The 23491-nt window shown below is 37.6% G+C and overlaps 1 protein-coding gene across 1 annotated transcript; it reads right to left on the bottom strand.

Annotated features, from left to right (window-relative positions):
• Window positions 1–8635: 8635 nt before the first annotated feature.
• hacd2 (3-hydroxyacyl-CoA dehydratase 2) lies at window positions 8636–22798 on the bottom strand. Its single transcript, XM_028590689.1, has 7 exons — window positions 22395–22798; window positions 18242–18359; window positions 17091–17109; window positions 15353–15441; window positions 13973–14094; window positions 11767–11945; window positions 8636–11456 (listed from the first exon to the last, which is right to left on the bottom strand). Exons 1-7 carry the CDS (start codon window positions 22517–22519, stop codon window positions 11374–11376), a joined length of 735 nt encoding a protein of 244 aa, XP_028446490.1. The 5' UTR covers window positions 22520–22798; the 3' UTR covers window positions 8636–11373.
• Between the last annotated feature and the right edge of the window lie 693 nt (window positions 22799–23491).

Here is a 23491-nt window from a genome sequence, read left to right as displayed (position 1 = left end):
ATGGCCATTCAACCAAGTGTGCTTCCTGCGGGCCGCCTCTCCGCCCTGCTTCCATTGGAAAAGGACGAGGGTGAGTCACGCTTTGACTCGCTTTCATTGGATGATAGGCCAGTCAGTCAGAGACGGTGTGCGACCCCCGGCCGCTATCGATGAATGGGCGGGCCTGTACTCACAGCTGGATACCCCCCCCCCCCCCGACACACACACACACACACACATCTCTCTATCTTTTTTTCTCTCTCTCTATCTCTGTCTCTCTTTCTCTCTCCTCTCTCTATCTCTCTCTCTCATTCTCTCTCTCTATCTCTCTCTCTCTATATATCTCTTTCTCTCTCTCTATCTCCCTCTCTCTCTTTCTCTCCCCTCTCTCTATCTTTCTTTCTTTCTCTATCTCCCTCTCTCTCTTTCTATCTCTCTCTCTCTCTCTCTCTCTCTCTCTCTTTCTCTCTCCTTCTCTCTCTATCTCTTTGTCTCATGCAGATTCAATGTATTTATCTTTATACTATTGTAAATTAATATATTTAAAAAGTATATTTTGGTTTTGGGTTGTTTGTTGGACAAAACAAGCAAACTGAAGCTGTCATCTTGGACTCTGGCAACTTCTGATGGAAATTTTCACAATTAATTTGATATTTTATACATGAAATGCTTAATGGATTTATTGGGAAGATAATCAACAGTGAAATTATTTGCAGCCCTTTACATCCCGCTCCTTATTTACAGTGTGTAAGGGCTTGTGCCGTGTGACCAGTCAGGACAAGGGCTCATCAGACTCATCATGTCATTATAGAAAAACATGTGGTTATTCTGCCTGTTTAAGTTGCGTGTGGCAGTCGGTGGTCATTTACAAACGAGAAAAGAGCATTTGTCTCATTTAACTTCACATTGTGTGCTAAATAATGTAAATTGGAGGCATGTGATGAGAAGCCTCATGTGTTTACTGGGACCGGCTCACCTCCAGCTGAATTCCTTTTGCCCTCTTTTGGATTTTTATCAAGGCTGAAACTCTGTTAAAGGAGAGAACAGGAGCCTCCATTCAGCACTGTCCCCATCAAATAAAAAGCGGAACTCAGATTTATATCATATACAAATTTATCTTGATCAAGTTGTGCAACTTATTTTCTCTGCTTGTCTTATGACTGCTTGTTTGCTTGTTCTTCTTTGTTCTTTCTATTTGCTCTCTCTCTCTCTCTCTCTCTCTCACACACACACACACACACACACACACACACACACACACACACACACACAGTAAACACACAGGTAAACAATAATTTATTGATGACTAATATACGTATATAAAGATCTAACCATATTTAACTCACACAAAAAACACATAAATATAAAGAATCAAGTTACAAACACATTTGTTAGACAGCTTACATGTAAGTGACTTTACTTCTAAACCACTATTTACATAAAAGTAATGGACACCCAAACAGTACATGTAACTGTTGAATGTGTAAAACCAAGGAACGTGCCTACAGAAATTTGCTCCCATTCAAGAGGTTGGCCACTGATGTTGGGTGATGAATCTCTCTCATGGTCAGGCGTTCCCGCTCTGTGAAGACCAGTCAAGTGCTTCCACAACAGGGAAAACCATTTCTTTATAGACCTGGCCTTGTGCGCGGGGGCATTGATTGTCATGTTGAAACAGGCTAGAGACAAACCTAAACTGTTGCCACAAAGTTGGAAGAAGACTAATATCTAAAATACCATAATATGCTTTTGTTTCCAACAATACGGAAACGTAGCCTATGAGGAGGGGTGTCCACATACCTTTGGTCACATAGTGTACTTTGCAAGATTTGACTTACAAGACATATGATCAGTCTTTAAACAATTATGTATTCTTATAGATGAAAGAATAAAAAATAGTTCAAATTAGCATGACTACATTAAATTGCTGCTTACATTAATAATCTAATAATATATAGAATATTACTCTCAAAGGGGCCATTCTGCATAATGCATACTTTTACTTTTGATATTTTTGCATTTTGCTAATAAAACTAATAGGAACATTTTAAATGCAGGATCTTACTTATAAAGTATTTTTACACTGGCAATGCTAGAGACACTTGAGAAATGAATCTAAATACTGCTCCCTCCACTGCCAGTGTTAAACTGGTACAGCCAAGAAAGTCACTGAATGTATTACACATCAATTAAATACGGAATGAAATACTCTTTCCAACTGAACCTTAACCTAACCTTCCTTCATGTCATGGCTTGCAGAATCAGAGCATCTAAAAGCAAGCAGTCAGCTGAAATCTTAGATAAATATTTTTTACTAAAAACAATCTAACATTTAGACCAGATTCACTATCCATGTCTAGGCCAATCCATTTTTCACACCCCTCCAAGTAGAAAATGGTGAGGGAGACTTGAGGTCATGCTGAGCTAAAATCTAAGTAAATGTAATTTTTAATTGAATTTTCTTCACAGTCTAATGTGGATTACGGCTGTGTTTCCTGCTTTCGTCTGATTTTTCAAACTAATTCAAATCACACGTGGTGTGGGTTGTTCGTATCAAGGTAAAAAAAACGTGTTTACCTGTACAACTTCTAAAACAACTGAATCTAGCAACCTAAAGATTGGGTTCCTTGTTGATTTGATACAGAACACTACTGTCATTACATCATCTGAATGTCAAATTAACTTGTTCAGCAGCAGTTTATCATCACACACCAGATGCACACATGCATAAACAAACACTCACACACAGAGAGAGTCACACACATCTAATTTCATTACCATTTGCGGTTTCAGTTTCCACTGGAATTTGTTATGGGTTATGTAAACTGTAGTTATTCAGTTGGTTATTTCACCCAAACCATCATCAGTTAGTACCTGTTTTACTTGTAGATGTCAGATCTGCTGCCATCCTGGTACAATTAAATTGAATACAACTGTGTTTGTGGTGCTTAAGGCATTGAAGTAATACATTTGAGATGTGCATCTTCACCATTTGGCTGTCCCATGCTTTGTTATATGAATACTGTAATCCTTTACCTTCGTACCAGTGGGAACTCCTGTACTTATACTCTTGTATTGAAATTTCCATAAATAAATCATATATAAAAAAAGAAACAATCTCTCTGATTAGTGGGTACATTGTTGGACTAATTTTCAACTGAATATAGTTTAAATTAAAACCAGTATTGAACCAACGCACAAATCTATCTCCATGGTGAGGTGGCTACCATGTGGGGCGAGTGGGAAAATATGTTTTTCTTTATTTTTAGTGATCTGAATGAACTAACCCGTTAAAATAGTTTAATTACAAAAGTTATTTAACAGGATTATTTGAGGATTTTGTCAAGGAAAAATGTTGGTGATCATCTTCTCCAATGCAAGCGAGTTTATATAAAGCGTTGTAGTAAATCTACATAAACACATACTGTTCATAAAATGTGGAGAATAAAAAACACAAAGCATATGAAGGCGTATTCCCAGAGTGCTCATACTATTTGAAATAAGGCAATTTGTTTTTACCCATTCAAGCATTTTTAGAACACAGTAGAGTCCAGTCATACTGAGCCGAAGACTAAAGACCAAGATGGAGGGGGAAAAGCTTAAGTGAAAAGCTACAGCAACAACATTCAGTTCACTAAATAAACACACTTTGGTTTTCAGTGAATTTATCCAGATATACAGTATCTCCCTTTAAAAGAAACAGAGTGGGAAATAAATCATACAGAAAGAAGAAATCAAAGAGAAATGACAAGTCATTCTAAAGTAGCGACTTTGTATGTAAGATGCAGACGATAGGCACTGCAGATTGTAAAGGCCAACCTTTAATTTTCTATTCTATTCAGTTAAAATGATAAACATGTAAAACAAATTATATGAATCCAAATATTTACTTTACATCTTGCAGCATTTTCAGATGGTAAAACAATAAGCCTCTGGGGCTCAGAGAATATCAGTAAAACTTCCAACTGATCACATAAAGGAACTACTACAACAGATAGACAACAAGACAAGATAATCTCACCACAGGTTGGTTAAATCTCAATCTCAATGTTTAAGGCCTAAGGCTAACATAGACCACAGTTTGTGATCAGAAGAAAAAGAAATTCAAACAATTACAATGTCATGACAACTGGACAACCAGCTGAGGAAGATTGTGTTATGTGATCAAAAGCTACAGAAGACTGTGGCGCCTGGGAAGCAAAAGTAATCTTTAAAAAAAAAATGCAAAGCTCCAAAAGAGTTACTAAATGGACCTTGTGGTGAAAATGTACAAGTCTAAGATTTTCTGCAAAGCCAGCCTCTGACTCAGCCTGTAACACTGCACAGAGGTCAGTGCACTCACTAGAGTAAAGTAGATATCTCACGGGGAAGCTGTTGACCTTTCTGAGATCCTTCTGCAGGGTTAACACGCACAGGAATACGTGGCCAATGCCTTCTTTTGTGGCACGGACGTCTGTGGCTGTTGAAAGATTTTCTGTAGGAGTTCATGTGATCATAAGAAACAGTAGGCCTGAGGAAAGTCGGTTGCTGAATATAAGAAAAAAACCTCTTGTGAAGGCAGCAGCTATGCATGATATCTGTTTTTACAGTCTATGGTTTTACAAGTGTTGTGGTGTGTGGCGGGAGAGTGAGGACCCAAATGCAGAGAGAGCAGGCAGGCAGGCAAACGTTGATGTGGAGGGTTTAATGAAAACAAAAAGCGGCAGTACACAGACTGGAAAACTCACAAAAACAAAACTGACGGGAAAAACATAGGATGAAGCAAACTGACGCAGACACAAACACGAGGCACAGGGAGGAAACACAAGGGCATGGCTACAAACTAAACAGGTGCTGACACAAAATGATCTGACACAAGACAAGGGGAACACAGAGGCTAAATACATGAGGTGATGGGTAAATCAGAAACAGGTGAGACAACAGGTGAAGCACATCAGGGCGGGGCAAGACAATCAACAAAGGTGGGAACAGAAAGCAAAGCTAGACATGACAAGACAGAAGACCAGACTATCAAAATAAAACAGGAAACAGAACATAAACAGGGAAACATGAAATTGACTAAACACAGAAACTTGACACAACACTAAACACAAGGGAGAACAACAACAAAAACAGGAAACATACAGAAAACTACGAAGAAACAGAAACGGCACAAAACACAAGGCAAAATACAGAAACCAAAACAGAATGCAAGGCATAAACGCAGAAACCACAACAACAAGAATGATCTCTTGAGTTCTAAATCTGTTTTGGCAGCACAATTATATTACACAAACAAACACAGAACCAACATTCAGCGAAGGAAGAAGAGTATGGACAGGAGGACAACAAAAAGGCCTTCAAAAGACACCAGTTCCACCCAAATATTCAATGAGCATACAGAGTTGCGGGAAAAATAAATAATAGGAATAAACGAGAGGAAGTCGGAGAAGGGAAAAGAAAGGGAAGAAATGACAGAATCTTTTCTTGTAATCAACAATGACACCAGTTTCCCATGAGAAATGGGAGAAATAAAAGTTTCAACACATTGGCCACAGATGTTGTGACCACGCGACATACAACACAGTGATTTATTCAGTTCCTTCCAAGGAAAAATATCTATATTTTCTAAGAAAGATGTAAGTATGCTGACTTCAAGGCCAGTTACAGTACATCATCCAACCTCCTTGTGTGAATTTACCTGGGGTTGAGAGAGGCGATTTTGCACAATCTGTGAATATTAACAAGTTGCCTCTAACAAAGCTGCTGTAGTGTCTTTGCCTAAGAATTTGGGTCTATTCAAACCTCTTGTTAGCACATGTGTAGCCATAAAGCGAGCGCCTGCAGCCAAGAATGCTATTAAACAAACGTCCTTTTCCGATTTTCTTGCCACAACAGAAGACTATGTGGAACAGTATTTCACCTCTGTTTCTGTGGCTAGTAAATGTTTATTATAAGCACTCAGGCCAACAAACCTGCACACAGCATGTAAGCTCCTCTCAGTAGCTTTTTGTTAGAAGGATTTCACTTCAATTGCAAGGGTGGACTCAATACACTCCGTGGCTATATTTGAAATCATTGCAAAACTCATTGCAAAACTTAAACTTGAAGAGAAAATAAAACTTCAGAGGATGTAGCAGCAGATGAAAAACAAGGAGAAACTGTATCTTTGATAAAATCCTCTTTCGCTTTTATATTTTTGGTATTTAAAGAAAGAAGCAAAGCCCAAAAAGGCAGAGAAAGTAGGTGTTTGATATTGGATCCAAAAATCACAGATTGTTTACAGATAAATAAAGGTACACAAAGCATGTATCACCACACACCATGGCAACGGTGATCATCTCATCATAACCTAGAATACACCCAGGACATATGCAGCAGAGGATGGAATCTGACCCCAGTTCCATTGTATTGTTTATTATGACCCATATGTGTTGGCAATAAGTTACAAACATCATAACAACCACACAGGCAATGTAGTGACATATAAAATAGCATCAGACGTTCCAGATATTCACAACCTGTGCGATCTAGTGGCTGAATCAGGTGAAAAAGCAGAACAATGTGTGAGCGATGAATGCTATAAGACTAATGTATCATGAGGCCAAGAACTGAGAAGTGAAGAGTCCCCTCACCCCTCCCCTGTAAACACGTGAGACACAGGAGGAAGATGCAGCTCAGTGTAGTTTTATTCTCTCTTTCATTAAAGGAGAAAATGATGAGTGCTGCAATGTTGTGATTAATCCTGGTGTAAAACAACCTTCGCTGTCACTCTGGGGAATGTGCAATCAAAACACACACACACACACACACACACACACACACACACACACACACACACACACACACACACACACACACACACACACTAACAATCTGCTTTGGTGCACACTGTATATGCAATAAGTGTAACTCACACTCAGCCACCTACGTAGATATGTTGTTTGAATGTGCTATTTGAGATGCGTGAGATAAAAATAGTCATACCTTGACAGTAATATTCTTTGGAAATGGTTATGTTAGAAAGGGTCAAATTGGAACGTCCTGTTACTTTGTACAACAGTACGAGTAACTGACTGATTGTGTCCATAGCACAGAGTAACAAAAAAAAGCTGGCTGAAATGTTGGGTCAGATTTATAATTTAACTTGCTTACTTATTCTTTGATCAGACAGATTCTGACTTCAAAGAAAATGTTGCCAATTTGAGACTATTTTATTCAGGCAAAGTTCTCACTCGACAACTGCCATTGGCACAATCAATTTAACTATGGGATTGTGTTGATGTTCAAAGGTTTTAGGTTGACATTTTCCAAAGAAAAGCATTGAGACAAAAACCTCCATTCAAATCTGGCATTACTCATAGTAGAGATCCATTAAAAATATAATACCGTACGTAGGCCTTTGCTGTTGTCAAAAAGTTAATATTCTGTAAACGAAGAGTCAGTGTCTCTCCATCCAACAACATTGTACATACTCAACCTGTGAAACATCTCGGTCGTCTTCTGTGAGACATTTGTTTTTAACAGAAAGCCTGCATTACAAATTGGGGTTAGGGTCCAATAAAATGACACAATCTAGTTGCATTATGGGAAAGATAGGATTCAGTATTGTATGTAGCTTGACCCACACTGGGGTCTAAAAGTAAGGATATCTCAACCTCTGCTGCTTCTATTTTGACCTTCGAAGTCCCTTTTGCGGAAGTGCAACACTGAAGGCAATGCTTCTTGAACATAAGCTTTTTCAATTATTGTAATGCTAAATGCTCACCCATTTTAACGTCCTTCTTTTTTTTTTTGATTTCTTTATTTGAAAGGGGACAGTGAACATTAAAACAATGTAAATGTCCCTGAGTTAGCTAAGTGCTAATTTTCATCAGTAGTCCCCCTTCCTAAAGGGATTGGAGACAAAACTCAATTTTTCTGTATAATGAATGTTTTATGTACAAATTATTCTAGTTTTTCATTGTATCATTTAAAAAAAAATCAATATATTTCAACAGTCAATAGATCAAATGGCTATATGTATGTTTAATACTGTACATTGTCCCTTGGAAATACAGGAATTTGTTTATACTATACTATATTAAAGTAGGGTACATATACATGGTTGCATGTGAGACTCATTTGAATGATGTTGAATTGATGTTGTATTGTCAACTGACTGGCTCTTTTGCTGCTCCTCAATGCTTAAGTATTTGCACTCATAGACATATAGATGCTTTACATTAGTGATATGATCTGAACAGCAGCGCACAGATGAAAGCCACGGTGCAAACCCTGACCTGCTACATGCATTTTCATTAGAGTCTGAATGCATACTAGTGGCTAATTGGTCTTAAGATACTTTGAAGTTGGGATGTATTTAGATGGTGAAGCCTTCCAGGGCTGCGGAATTGTACAACAGACAATGTTCCCACCTATGTGTTGCATGAGTGAATGAGTCTTAGGTATAGGTGCATTTAATGCCCACATAGAAACCATTCAGTTTCTTCCCAATGAATTATCAAAAGCGCGCTATAACTCACATGGACCACCAATCTTCCATTTATGTATCAGTGCATGTAAGTTATGTATATATAATGAAAAATAGTGAATATGCTTCCAATATTATAGGTTTATTGTAAATATATACTCCTTATTCATACCTGTACAAAGTCTGCTGGCTCCATGCAAAACATTTGTATCAAAAGTTTATTAAGTAGAACCAGTTCTGGTGTAACATATGCCATGCTTTTGTATTTTTTTCTTTTTTAAGTTCGGTTATAACACACATTATCATTCCAGGCATCCAGATTTCCTCTTTCATGCAGGTTTACAATGAGCTGCACGTCTGCTCCTGCAAGACATTTCCAACAAGTATCCCAAATCATGCTCAACCATTCATGGGGGAAAAGATTTGACATTACAGCCACTAGCTGCTCACTTTGCTACATAATTACGTGTAAGACAGGTATATGATCATGACAGCAAGCAAGACTTCAGCAACGTAACATGTTTTGGAGGTGGAGTGATCAGTAATGTTGACATTGCTTAAAAAAAAAAGGCATGCTGATAGATTCTGAGAGCACATTTTAAAGAACACATAACAGTATGACTGGGCTTGGAAATATTTAAGGGTAGGTTCACCTAATTTACAAATCTTACCTACCTCTAGTAGAACAGTATTTAGACATGCAACAGTTTTGGAAGCCATTTCTGCTCCACCCCTAATACAATGAATATGAAAGTAATTTTGTTTGTGGCACTTAAAACATTATACGAAATTCAACTTAAAATATTAAAACAGCAACATCTTTTTCTAGAAACCAGGGAGAGGCACATTGGACTAAGGCAAAAGCACAGAACACTAGCCTTTTTCACAACTTGTCAAACACAAGTGTAACTAATAACATTAACCGTTGCATTGCATGACATTTGTTTTGGCTTCTAAAGGGGAAATAGATGTTGCACTTTTTATATGTAATTTTGAAATGTTGTGAGCACCAGAACTAAATTCCATTCACCTACTATGCACTGGGATGGAGGCAGAAATCTCATAGATGGCTAGATACCACCAGAGGTACTGTATATGAACAACCATTAAAAGAGTCTTAAACTGAAAATTTAATTTTTGCTGAACTCAAAACCCTGTTCTCTGCTGAGGGGCAAAGTTTCAACTAAAAGAGGGCAATAAAAGAATACTTTTCAGCCTGGTGTTAAGCTATTGTTCGACAGAACAGCTGCAACTGAGCTGAACAAAATATACAGTATATGGAGCATTCAGAATTACAATTTCAAAATGTCACAAATGTAACACTGTCCAAAACAATGAGTGAACATTATGTATTTTGCATCAAATCTGACCATTACAACAAAAAAATATGGAACTAGTCTGATTCACAGTTCTCTCTCTGTACTGTACATTATTATGATCACCTCATTGTAAAGGCATGACTATGAGCTCACCAATTGAATTCAGTACAGTCTGTTCACTTCCTTCTAAAGCATTAATCCCCCATTGACAGGGACATGTCACTTAGGATTAGTAGTTTAGCTGACATAGCTCTACATAATTTAAGGACCACCAGTTTTATGTACCAAAGTATAGCGCCATCACTCTGTATTTCAAAATAAAAGTCTATACACCCATCTAACATATATTTAGGCTACAATGCGGTTTGGTTTGTTACATAGCAAAGCTAATTTCATCAGAAAACACTGCTGCTACTCTATGCTGTGCTTTTCTTTTTTAAGTGTCCCATAACTTAAGTTATAATGTCTTAGTTGTTCTTTTGTAATAAAAGTCTTTAACATTTATAAGACCCACTGACCGCTTTAATTAATAAGAGAAGAAGAGATGAAAACTGAAGACTGAGAGCTTAATAAAGCATGAATAAAAGTGTGTGTTCTAAATTAAAAGGTTTATAAAGTATCACTTTATTGGAGCTATAAATGCTAAAATTAGTTACTTTCAATAGTTAAAAAAAGAAAATGCAATCATATAAGGAGAGGAGGGATGTTTGCTCACTTGGATGGATGTGTGATGGGAAAAATACTGGCTACTTCAGGTTATTAATGTATAATCCACCTAAACATCAAACAATGAGGACATCAAAAGACACAACTCACAGTCATCACTGGGAAACCTGAGCTTCATAAGTCAACATGATCGATGTCAAACCACTAAGAATGCAACTAAGAGAGAAGTCAAAAATACATCCAAACAGCAGCTAACACACGAGAAAAATAGATTGAAAACCATGCAAGCACAGAATGAAAAAGGTTTATTGAACTAACTTAGGAATGTAATTAAACTTTTGACTGAAATGAATGAAAGACAAAACTAAATTACAAATCAGGACTACAGTTTGCACCAACACACACACTGTGGATGCAAAACCTACAACCTAGTTTCAGTACTAGTCTTCAGTATTGTTTCTACATAGCTAGAGTAAGCACAACTGCTTATTTAAAAGAGACCAAAAGATGAGCCATGGGGAGGTGAAAAATCTACTGGGGATTTTTTATAGTGACATTTAAAAACAGAGGTTATCCATTCTATCAGAGGTTATCCATTCTTTCAGTCCAATGCTTTGCTGAGACAGAGTTCTGCTTAGTGCTCAGACAGCAGCTCAACTGTATCCGAATCAAGATACATTTTCTTTACAGCTGCAGGCTCCCTGACTAAACAAAAGTAACTGCAGTTTGTTCATTAAAAAAAAAAAACGACAACAAAAATAAAACAGCAGTTTGTTCGTGATTTGTGAGCATCTATACAACCCGGACAACAGCTGGAAAAAAATATATAAAGTTGCTTGATAATTGGATCTTCTGCCAGGTCAGCTCTAGCAGTTTGAAAACTGGTTCACGTTTCTTTAAGCAGACATAGGTTTTGTTTCTTTTCCCTTCATCAGATCGGTCTGAATGCTGCTTGTCTCACTCCACTTTGCTGTAGTCTTCTACGTGGCCCAGCACCTTCTTCCTCTGTCGTATCATGTGGAAGTAAAGCTGGGGGAAGACTGGAGGGGAAGATCAAAATGTTAATAATAGAATGAGTGAGTTTTACATCACTCTAGAACAACAGCAGCATCAACAAGGGAGACAGCTCTCTTCTTTTTTACACTCAGTGGCCATGTTATAATGTACACCTGTACAATCTAATGCTTGTAATGCTTGCTTCTTGTGATTATGAGATACAAATTATGAGTAAAGAAGTTATAATTACAAGAAGATTTTTTTGGTAAATGCTATGAACTTTTGTTGAAGCACAACATCTCTGCCTGTTTATTGTCACTACAAAAGAGGAAAAAAATCTGCTTGGTTACTTACGGGGAATGTAGGAGATCATGATGAGGATGAGGAAAGTGTAGTAGTCGAAAGAGAAGTTGTACTTGTTGGGGAGAGTGACAGAGTACAGGCCTGTCTTCTGCACGTACGGCAGCGCTGCATAGATAGTCAGCAGTTCCCCAGTCACTCCCATGGGATACAGCACAAAGAAAAAAGTGTACCTGCAGCAGGGGGTTAATGAAAGAGACAGCAGAGGAGAGAAATAATAAATCATACATGTTTGATTATTTTGCAACATGAGGGGTAGGCAGTAAAGCCGATATAAACCGCAAAACACTAGGGAACGTATGCATTATATGGATTTGGCTTTTTACTGTTACTGCGTGTTAACCCAGAACACAGACCAAATGATGAAGAAAGTGGTCTAAAGACGGCACTTCATCCATAGTTTTTATTTTTTATGTACGTGGAGCAGAAGAGAACAAATTTCTTTTTGCCAGAGGCAGCAATACCAGAAACATTTTTTTATCTCTTAAAAAAAAAAAAAAAGTAAGAGTATGAGACTGGAATGTTTGAGAATGTGCTCAGGTTCTGAAACAAGTAATTCAATCACCTAAAACAAATCGCTGTGCTTAAAAGAAAAGTCATCCATGGAAGGACATGTAAACACGATAGCTATGCATTTCAGTAAATACATGGTGCCCGTTCCAACTGTTGACAGAGAAACTTTAAAGTAATAGTTAAAAGGCGAAATTCTCAATATTAAATCCCAAAATTGAACCGCAGCTGTTGTGAGAAAGTGGAGCAAACAGCTGAGACAAATCATATATCATGATATACATTACACCAAAACTCTAAATATACTGTAATAATAATAGTATCGGGCCTTACCATGTGCCGCTTAACAAGAATATGATCAAGAGCAAATCAAAATGAAATACAACTGCCTCTGCATGCTTCTACATTTTTAATCATAGAGCTGTTGAAGCATCGGGCCTGTTAAGCACTAAGAAGAGAAAGCTCGCAATTATGAGAGATGCACTGAACTCCTGTTTCTTCTGCAGAGTGAATAAAAATCGAGGAGAGAAAATAAAACGTTGGAGTTCACTAGCACACCGAACCCAGCGACTGTCTTTTCTGATCCTCCACCGAATTTTCCACAGATGAACAACCAATTTTTCTGCCTCTCAGGGTGCAATTCAAACTGAAAGTCGAATATCAATATAGCAATGGTCTCATTTGCTACCTAGCAACAAAGACTGCGGGGAGGGACGCACTTCACAACGGTTGCCTTGGTTGAAGATGCAGATGAATCCCATTAGGCAGAAAGAGAGGTGTAGAGTTTTATGGAGGAAAGGGCTTGATTTTCTGTAACTTACAGGAGTCTTTTTTAATGGATAGATATAAGTGTTGGGAGCGATGCCTTTAAAGAAAGTGTGTGTTACTGTGATATTATTACTTTTGCCTGCAACAGTGTTACATTCATAAACCTCCTGAACCTTTGCACTATTATAGTGTCTACAAAAAGAGTCACATATCCGTTTTGGGTTTTAAATTAGGTAATATAAACAGTAGCATAATAAATTACCTTTCGAAAAAAAGTAATTATTCCAGCAATGTATTACTTTTAAGAAAGAAAATAAGAAATGTATAATAACGGTTTGTTCTGTAACAAGTCAAACAGTGAAACTACATCATATTTCACTGATTTAATGCAAACATTTCCTATAATATTCCTTATAAATCCTCCTCCTAAAAATGATCAGCAACTATTTTGCTAATTGATTAATCATTTCAATCATTTTGCAAGTAAAAAAATGCCAAACAATTGCTGCTCTGCTTTGTCATATTTCATTGTAAATTTAACATCTCAGGGGCTTCGGACTATTGGTCAGACAAAACAAGTACATTGAAGACGTTACCTCGGGCTCAAGAAAACGGGCATTTTTCTTTGTCATAAACTAAACACTTAATCAATCCTTTAATAATGAAAATAATCATTAGTGTCAGGCCTAATACAGTATAAATACGATACAATCATGACTTTACATAAGGAAATATCTGATCAAGAAGTTACCAAAACTAAGAATCTGACCAAACATTTCCAACTTAAAATTTGTCAATACTCAGTCCAACTGACATAATTCATGTATTTATTAGTATTTAAATTTTTTGTTCATTGTAGAATTAAATATAAATCTCCTATAAGTCTCCTGCTCTGACAACACTCTGAGGTTGATTTTCCTACCTTGCCCATTTGATGAGGTACGGTAGGTGATTGAGGAGGCTGAAGGTGTAGAAAGAGTAGCGGATAATCTCTGTGACGGTCCAGGCTGTGACAAACAGCAGCACGCTGTCCTCACTCTGCACCTGCAGAATTACACACAAACGATGATGGGAGGAGAAGAGGAAAAAGACGGGCTTGCATCATGCTGCAGTAGCTAATCTGCTGTAGGCTAATCTAGACTTGACATCGCAGAACCATGCTGTTTGTTTCAGATGCTCAGAGATCAAAACACACTGCAGGCAGATGGTCACCATCCTCAGATATTAGGTTAAAACCAATGCTAATATGATGTTAAAATGTCTTATCACACACTCACTATCTAAATACAGTTTTCACACGCATTGAACAAAAAAGGGAAAAAGACATATTAAAAGGAGAAATCCGGCGCAAATTGAACCTAGGGGTTAATAACGTGTACCGAGTCGACGGCTTTCTGGGATATGTATTCATGCTAATCGAATGTGACCAGTTTTATTCTAAACCGCTAATTAGCTTACAAAGCTAGTAATCGGGGCACGGGTAAAGTAAAAAAAAAATCGCTATTTCTATACCACTAACAAGGCTCCAATTAGCACCACACTTCCACGGTAGCATAATGAGGATACCTACATGTAAATTGCAGCAGTAAATGTACAGACAGTTTATTAAAAAGATAGTTTATAAAGACAGTATCATTCAGTCAACGAATGCCGTGTAACCAGTAACATAGCTCAAGCACGGTGTTCGTTGTTTAACTGGTCATGACTGTTTTCCCAAGATGGCGCCCGCATGTCTTTATAAACTATCTTTTTAATAAACAGTCTGTACACTTACAAAGTTCTCAATGCTTCGGTTTACATGTAGGGGCCCTCATTATGCTACCGTGGAAGTGTGGTGATATTTTGAGCCTTGTTAGTGGTATAGAAATAGCGATTTCTTTTTACTTTACCTGTGCCCCGACGACTAGCTTTGTAAGCTAATAAGCGGTGTAGTGATAAAACTGGTCACATTCAATTAGCAAGAAAACATATCCCAGAGAACAGTCGACTCGGTACACATGTGTTATTAACCCCTAGGTTCATTTTGCGCCAGATTTCTCCTTTAAGAGAAATGCAGATTGCAGCTTCATACAATAGACACACAAAAAAACATGATACAATTGTTATTCACTACTCCAACAGTCAGCAGATTTATTCCTGCAACCCTACAGCAAAACCATCCGACGTTACTTACACATTTACTCCTTCCAGATCTATTAACAAGGCAAACAGTACATCAACGGGTCACTTTTGGATAGGATTGGTTTTATGCAAGACTGATTTATGTGTGGGAGTTAAAAAAACTGAGTGAAACTCGTCGTACCTCCCTGACGCTGTGTGTGACGGCCCAGGTGAGGAAGACCCGGGACATGACCTGGAATCCAGTCAGGACCACAGAGGACGGTACGATTCCTAAAAAGGGACAAAGGACAAATACCTACATGTAAGGATGCAATAGCACTGGTAGACACTCACAATGAAAACATTTGAATATACTGTATACATGTGCGTGAATGACCTCACTGGCATCTAATCTTGGTTAATTAATCAAAAAACTCACATTCTCTGCTTCCAGCTTCTGAACAGTGATGATGTGCTGCTTTTCTCTGTTTTCATTGTAAACTGAATATCTTTGGGGTTTGGACTGTTGGTTTGACAAACAAGTGATGGGAAGCCCTGGGAAGTTGTGATGGGCCTTTTTCTTTTTTTTTTGTATTTTTGGACATTTTAGTTTAAACAATCAATTAATATGGAAAAATAATTACAATGTCAATTGATGATAAAAATGATTTGCAGCCTTAGTTTTACTAATAGCAGGACTAAGTGTTGCCCTGTTCTGCACACTGGATCAATATTGGGTCTGTAAACAACCTTAAGCCTCGTTTCAAACATGCACTGCAAAACTTTAATTATCTAGACAGTGTCTGGGGAAAGAATTAAAACAGAAATTGTCCAAAGACTAGAAAATACTTTGTTTATGACTAAATACACCGGCAAACATATTGATAGCAAATGTTTCATTATTGTGTGAGCGCTAAGATCCACACGAAAGTATGAATGTTGATGCAGTGTCTTTAACTGACCAGTAGAGAGGAACATAGAGCTCTGTGTGTGTGGGTGTGCGTGGGTGTGTGTGTGTGTGTGGACAGCAGCCGCAGGGAGCCTAGATAAACCTTCATTAATCCTAGACAATGAAGAAAATGGACTGTGAACCGTGGCGAGGCAGCCAAGCGAGGGCCGCTCTTTCCTCACGTATTGACACCACGAGAGCCGGTAGCTTCTCTGCTCTCTCTTTGGCAAACACTTCAAATATGAAAAGCTTGTGTTTGTCATCTGAGATACAAATGCAATCTAACGAGTGGCAATTACAATGTGACCAGTCAAATTTCTAATTTAAGATATAAACTACTGCTATCTGACTTGTCACAATGCAAACACATTTGGACCGGTGAAAAGAAATTATAACTGTAATGACAATACTGATGTTGTCATTCAACTCTTTAAACATACCAAATGATAACTGGATAACTTAAATCTTGCAAACCAGGGAATTGGATAGCAGTGGCCAAAATAAAAGAAAAAGCAACAAATTGGTAAGAGCTTTTTTGAGGACTTTGTTTGTAAAAGGACTTCTGACCATCATTAATTTAAATTTTAGATTTAATTTTAGATGGGTGACAAAATAAAATAAAAAAACAGCTCCATGCTACAAACTGTCATCTTTATGTAGGTCTACTTTCATTCTAATTAGTTATAACTGCAGTTCATACATCTTCACTTAAAACTTGTGAAGGTATTTTGAATTTGAGTTGAATTTAAAATGAAGGTGGAATTCACATCTCAAGAAAATCAAAACTTTGGGAGATATTTTTAGTGGTTTCATGAAACCAAATTTCTGAAGTACTAAAATGTAATTATAGATATCTTTAATGAACATTTTGACAAGTGGAATTTCAGTGCGAGATACAGAACCACACTTATAAATGGTAATGTAGTTTGTGATACTCTCTCTGAAGGAACCGAGTGGCAGAGGTGAGGGTTTAGGCTGAAGAGAGACTCACCTACAGCACAGTGCAGTATCTGTGAAAGGAAAAGAGAAAATTACTCAATATGCTCATGATACCACTTATTTTAACCCGTACAAAAACATATGTATGGCCTTGCTTAGGGTTCATTCTTTAATCATTTATTTTTTTCTTGCATTCCCAAAAAAATAAAAATCTTTTGGATTAATGCTGTAAAATCATGCTCACTTTCATTTGAATGTGCACAACTCTATAATACAAAACCTGGTTTAGAATTTCTACATAATGTGTTTTGTGCGTGTCAATAAACAATTGACACGGTTATGAATTAAACACCGTAGTGCCAGAGTAGTGTTCATTCATGAATTGAAGATACTGATGTTAAACAACACTTAGTCTCCTATCACTGAGCTACAGTGTGTCTGGACAGGATCACTGAAACACCTCATGCTGCTTTACCTCTGCACTACATGAGTGTCAGTGTGTCTTTAACATGAGAGGGAAATAGACAATTCTCTCTTTTTGAAAAACAGTAGTGGACATTTATCTCTGTCATTTTCAGCCAAGATATTTTTTTATTTAGTTTGGAATCTTACAAAAAGTCATATAAAATAATACAATAATATAAAATACTTCTTTGGTTCTGTGTGCGTTTACCACAGTGTGTAGTCTGGCATGTTTAGGTTACCACGCTGGTATGTTATAGAGGACATACCAAACACTGTACAGATAACAGGCATGTGAAAATCATCCAGGTCTGAATGAAAGACTCAGCCAGCTTTTATTGACTTGATGATTTTTTTAGCAGATGAAACAGGCCGGGAACAACAGTAAACCAATTTCTGGCAGATTAATTTATCCATTAGGCTACCAAAATCCTCACATGGATTTTCCATACATCATTCACTCCAGGGTTTGGACAATAAATACTTGTAGACACATCTATTATCATCAATAGTGCTGCAAAATCATTAAACAAAATACTTTTATAATACAAAGCAATTAAAGGGTTAGTTGAATGGTAAAAACATTATTAGTGGATTAATCAAAATCTAAATAATTTTTTGAAACCCTAATATCTGCATATATAAATTGGATGTTGTGAAATATATACATATTGTATTTAATCAAATATATTGTGATATTTGTTTTGGTCAATATTGCCCAGCCCTTTGTGCTCATCTCACCTCCAGAAGAGCTCCAGTCTGAAAGAACTTCAGAGGCTTCTCTATGGAGTAGTATAGCCCATGGTAGCTTCCTCTGGCCAGGTAAGCTCTGACCAGACCCACAGCTATCACCAGCCACCTGTAGAGCAGAGGAGAAGAGAGAAATCACAGCACTGTCATTGCAAAAATGTAAAACAAGGAGGGATCAACCGATACTGTTTTTTCAAGGCTGACATCGATACCAATTAGAGGTGTTGAAATTAGGGCTGTCAATCGATTAACAAATGTAATCGAATTAATTACATACTCTGTGATTAATTAATCGAAATTAATCGCATACATAATTAATGGTACCTGAACCGATACTTTTTATACTTTTTTTAAGAAAGTAAAAAAAGAAAAGAAAAAAGAAGGGTACTAAACAACAGTCGGTGACATTAAAGAAGGGCTTGTTTATTGCTAAGGCCATTTGGTCAAAATTAAATGATTTGATAATAATCTATAACAATAACTTATTTCACTAGTAAATTGCTGTTGAACAACAAAAACGACCACCAGATGGGAAAAGGACATTTACAATAACTTTAAATGCACCACGAGGCTGTAGTTTACCAGTTTCATTGAACGCACCGTCTGTGTTGTTTTTCCGACGGAAGCTGCACTAGAAATCTAGACGCACACTAGTGGCAGCTGGCTTGTCAGGCTAGCAGACTGTTACATATCCAAGAGGGTAAGCTTCGCTTCAGAACGCGAACCTCCGATGGCGCCATTTTGTTGCTACAAAGCGATCACCTCTTGTTAGCATTACACAGACCGCCATTTTTTTTTACGTCACTTGACTGCGAATAACTTTACATCTGAAGCGTTTAAAGACTCTATTTGTCCATTGTTTATTTCTAAAGAAACACGACAATGTATAAAAGGCTTCATTACCTTGTACCTCACGTTATGGCTCCGTAGCAGACGTTTTTGTAAAAATAAGCTAACGATTGTGTCATAACCAAGTGACTTACTGTCGCACAGTAGAGGAATTACCGTATAGTACAGGAGAAGCTCGCAGGCAGTTTGGACTTACATTAGCTGTTTAGGTTTAATTACTAATGTTAACTAGCATGTTAGTTAGCAATAATTAGCCTGTGCTTATGTTATCTCCTTACATATACCTATGCTCTCCGTCTCTGTAAGATTGGAAATGATTGAGATTTCTCTTGACACAGCTACCAGAAGATTTACAACTTTCAGACACGTTGCTCACGTCACATTTACGTTGTCTCTGTCAGTTGGAGGCTGCGCAGTAAAGCAAGTGATCACCGGAAAAGTGCTTCTAATATCCTTCACTGGTCTCCGTCCAGAGCAACGGGGTCTATTGGTCCATTACATACTGTCTATGTACATACCGGTGTTGAATCCTCTACAGTAAAACACAGTCAAACTTCACACCGTTTAGTGTTAGCTGTCAGCATTTTAACAGTGTTTAATCCAGCTACTAGCTAGCGGTAGGCTAACGTTAGCTGCTGTCGAGTATAGTGTTAACTAGCGTCCCGTGCAGCGGTGTTTGTGTTGCCTGTATCGTCCGTTTCAGAGCATCAGACAGAAGAGCAGACATATCAGTGGCACCAGATTTTGGTAGCCAGGGTTGGCAGGAAGAAGTAATACCGATACAGATCATTAGCAGTTAATGAAACAGATAACAGATATTTGGAACAGATATGCATATACAGTGAAATAGAAAAATTAGGATTTTGGAATGTTACAAACTCCAACACAAAACTTTGTTTAAATGCTTTAAGCAATTATTTAATAAATTAGAAAGTTTCAACATAATACACAGTAAAAGGTGTGAAAAGTGTAATCTTTTCTTGATTTTAAATTGATAACCTAATAATTATATCAACCATTCCGATTACATCATATCTGACATCATTTCTATGAACATTAATCTGCTAACTGGATTGTAAGTCATAATAAAACAACATTGTTTTATTGTTGTGTAAATGTTAAAAACTAGGTGTAAAGGTTATATGGATGGGGAACTGTTGCCTGATAAGGGTTTCAGCACATACAATCAAATCAAGTAAAAAATATAATAATGCAATGTAATGCATCACACCATTCAGAATTAGCTTGGCTTTGGAGGTCAAAGGTCAACTGCAGACCATGTGGCGGTACAAGCTGTCAGAGTAGAGGAGGCCTAAGCAGGGCAAAAGTTTCAGTTCACACTTTGGTTCCACAGACTGAAAAATGTCACTTGTATCTATTAGGCAGTGATGGATATCAATATCAGGGCCAGTTGGGCAGAAACTGACCACTCCTGCTTAGCTGCTATGGCTGAATGCAGACTCTGCATTTGAACAGCAAAGGCGCGTGTCTGTACGACACCCTACATGTGCTCAATACAAAGCAGGCCCTGTGTGGCCTATCAATACTGAGGCATTCACAATGTGACCTAACTGGTTGGAACAGTGAGCAAACACCCACCATACAATTGTGCAACAGTCTAAAAACCAGTGCAATAAAAAGACACGCAGAGAGAGTTCGAAGTAATTTCTTTTTAAATGTACAGCAAATATCTGGGCCAGGAAATGGAGGTTTTAAAATGAATATATAGTGTATTTTAAATCTGGTTTAATACAAATACAACCGGAATCATTCAAAACAAAAAATGCAATGCAAAATATCCATCAGAAAAGTTATTTCTACCCGACTTTCAATGAAACAAAAAATCTCTGCAGTTATATCTGACAAAACCACCGCTGTTTACTTATAATTACCAATGCTGAACTTATAGTTGTAAACGTAAGGACACCAAAATCGTTACTGATGTGAACTTGAGTTCAAGGGACAATTTGATTATGTTAGTAAAAGAAAACTACTCTATGCTTACTTATCATACCGCAAACTAGTATGGGCAAGTACATTTTCAACAGCTCTATATAAAATTGTCCTCCTTCAAAAACCCTTTATGAAAATGGAAACATATTCAAATCATTGTGCCATGTCTGAGTCTTCTATTCTATATCTATTTAAGAAACATCAATTTATTAAAATGTTTTATATAAATGTTTTCCAAGCATGTATTTGTATATACAAGATACAATTCTGATAGGAAAACGTGCCAGATAATGTCAAAATGTTCAAAAAAGTAAAAGAAAAACACCTATCACAAGTTCTGAAAGCCCAAGATATAGCAGCGTTTTGTCTTACCAACATCCAAAACTCAAAGATTGTTCTATTTAAATTAATATACTATAGATAAAACAGCGAAAAGCAGCATATGTCCCCATTCAAAGAGTCAGTTATTCACTGAACCTGACATTTTTGCTTGAATGAATTGATTTTATTTATCTATCAACTAATCCTTAATCGTAAATTATTTTAGTTCTAACTTATTATTTATTTAAAATTACATCGGAATTAAACAATGCATTTTTAATAAAAAAGGGGTTTTAGCTTTTTAATTTTTTACACATTAATCTAACAATACAAGTAGCCTATTTTAGGCAGAGGTAACAAATAAGCCCTTAGCGGGCTCTTTTTCCTTTCCCTGCACATTATTTTTCATTGTTATTTCATATGTATATATATATATGTATATTTTTTTGATTTTAACTTTTGTGATGAACAAATGTCAAATTCTGTCGTTGCACTGCAAAAATAATATGACAATACAATATTAAAACCAACACTTTCTGGTGTAAAACAAAAACAAACAAACAAAAAAAAAACCTGACTGCAGACAATAAACCATCTGTCTTAATATTTCTGTTATATGCGGTGGCGAGCCGTCAGTCACAACCCACTGGTCACAACCATAGGTCTCAACTAATGTGCACGCCAGGTGGTTGTCTGTTGCTCGTCTAACGTTAATCTGTATTAGCCGTTGGACGTTGAGGAAGCTAACTCAAAGTTATTTCACTACACAGCATGCTAGCAGTGTTTCCAATAGTAAACACCTGAAATTTGCAGGTTAATAATCCAAAAAAAGCACTGTAATATAACAGGAAAATCTTGCTCCAATTATTTGTCTGGCGCGTGCGCGAGCACGCACACACACACACACACACACACACACACACACACACACACACACACACACACACACACACACACACACACACACACACACACACAAAGCAGCAGCAGCATTAGCACGAGGAAACACGCTACAACATACCCCGCTGTCATAACAACGTTGTAAATGACCAAGTAGGCCGTGGCCAGGGCACCGGGTCCCTTCTTTTTCTTCGCAGCCACATCGCTATGGGCCGCCTTGCTGGTCCCCGGAGCAGCTGCCGACATGACTGCAACCCTCAACGGTCTTTGGTCCTGGAAGACGGTGGCTGTCAGATTCACCTCGAACAGGGGCCAGACCCGGAAGTGTCGTCCTGAAGCGAGAGGATAAGCTCCTCTGTTTTTCCGCCTTCGCTTTGAGACACCTTAAACCCTATGCTTAAACCTTATTTATTAGTTTAAGGTATTTGTTTAGACCATTTCTTTTGGCGTTAATCACATCTGGGTGATCTGTCCTTCGGATGTCCGCAGACTTTAGACATAAACAATCTATAGCTGACGTTGGAATCTTTGTCAGTTCCTCTGATTGTGTGAGACGCTCTTTGATAGGCGCGCCCCCTATTGCGCGCCCAAGACTACATGCTTTTACAGGGGCTTCCCAACAGGGTTAAAACACCTGCCACTAGGCTCCAGGCTCTCTCAGGGGCCCCATAGTACAGTAAGCCGAAATAAAACGTGCCCTCTGCATTTTTTTAACCTGATCCAGTGGCCCTGTCATGTTGAGGTTTCCCCTGTCAGACCCTAGTTTTAATACTTTCATTATTTCAGTTGATTCTTTACTTGCATTGTGCATATTCCTAAATAAATGTATGTAATCAAATTAAGATAAAATAAAGCAGCCTTGTCTAGTCTGCTGTGTGCACTGTTGCATTTTGATCTGTCATATATCTTCAGGGAAAACATGTCTACAGGTATCACCTTACATATCACAACAATGGAAATAAGCAGCAGGTGTCCAGTGTTAATAAGGCCACTGTTAATAAGGCCACTGGCTACAACCCAAGCAGACCATGTGTTTGTATTCAGATGACAATGGAGTGAATCGTCAGTGCTCTGTCAGCCCTGTTGTGTAATCACTTTTGCTTCTTGCTTCAAAACGTGTAACACATTATCAGCTGCATTGAGGTCAAGTGGCTGACAGTCAAGAACATGTCACTGTTTGTTCCTTAAAAACGAGTTGCCTTGTTTGTATGTTGAGGA

Source organism: Perca flavescens, chromosome 11 (assembly GCF_004354835.1).
Source record: "Perca flavescens isolate YP-PL-M2 chromosome 11, PFLA_1.0, whole genome shotgun sequence".
Lineage (NCBI taxonomy): Eukaryota > Metazoa > Chordata > Actinopteri > Perciformes > Percidae > Perca > Perca flavescens.
The sequence above is the reverse complement of the archived record's forward strand: the minus strand, read 5'-3'. Positions and strand labels throughout refer to the sequence as shown.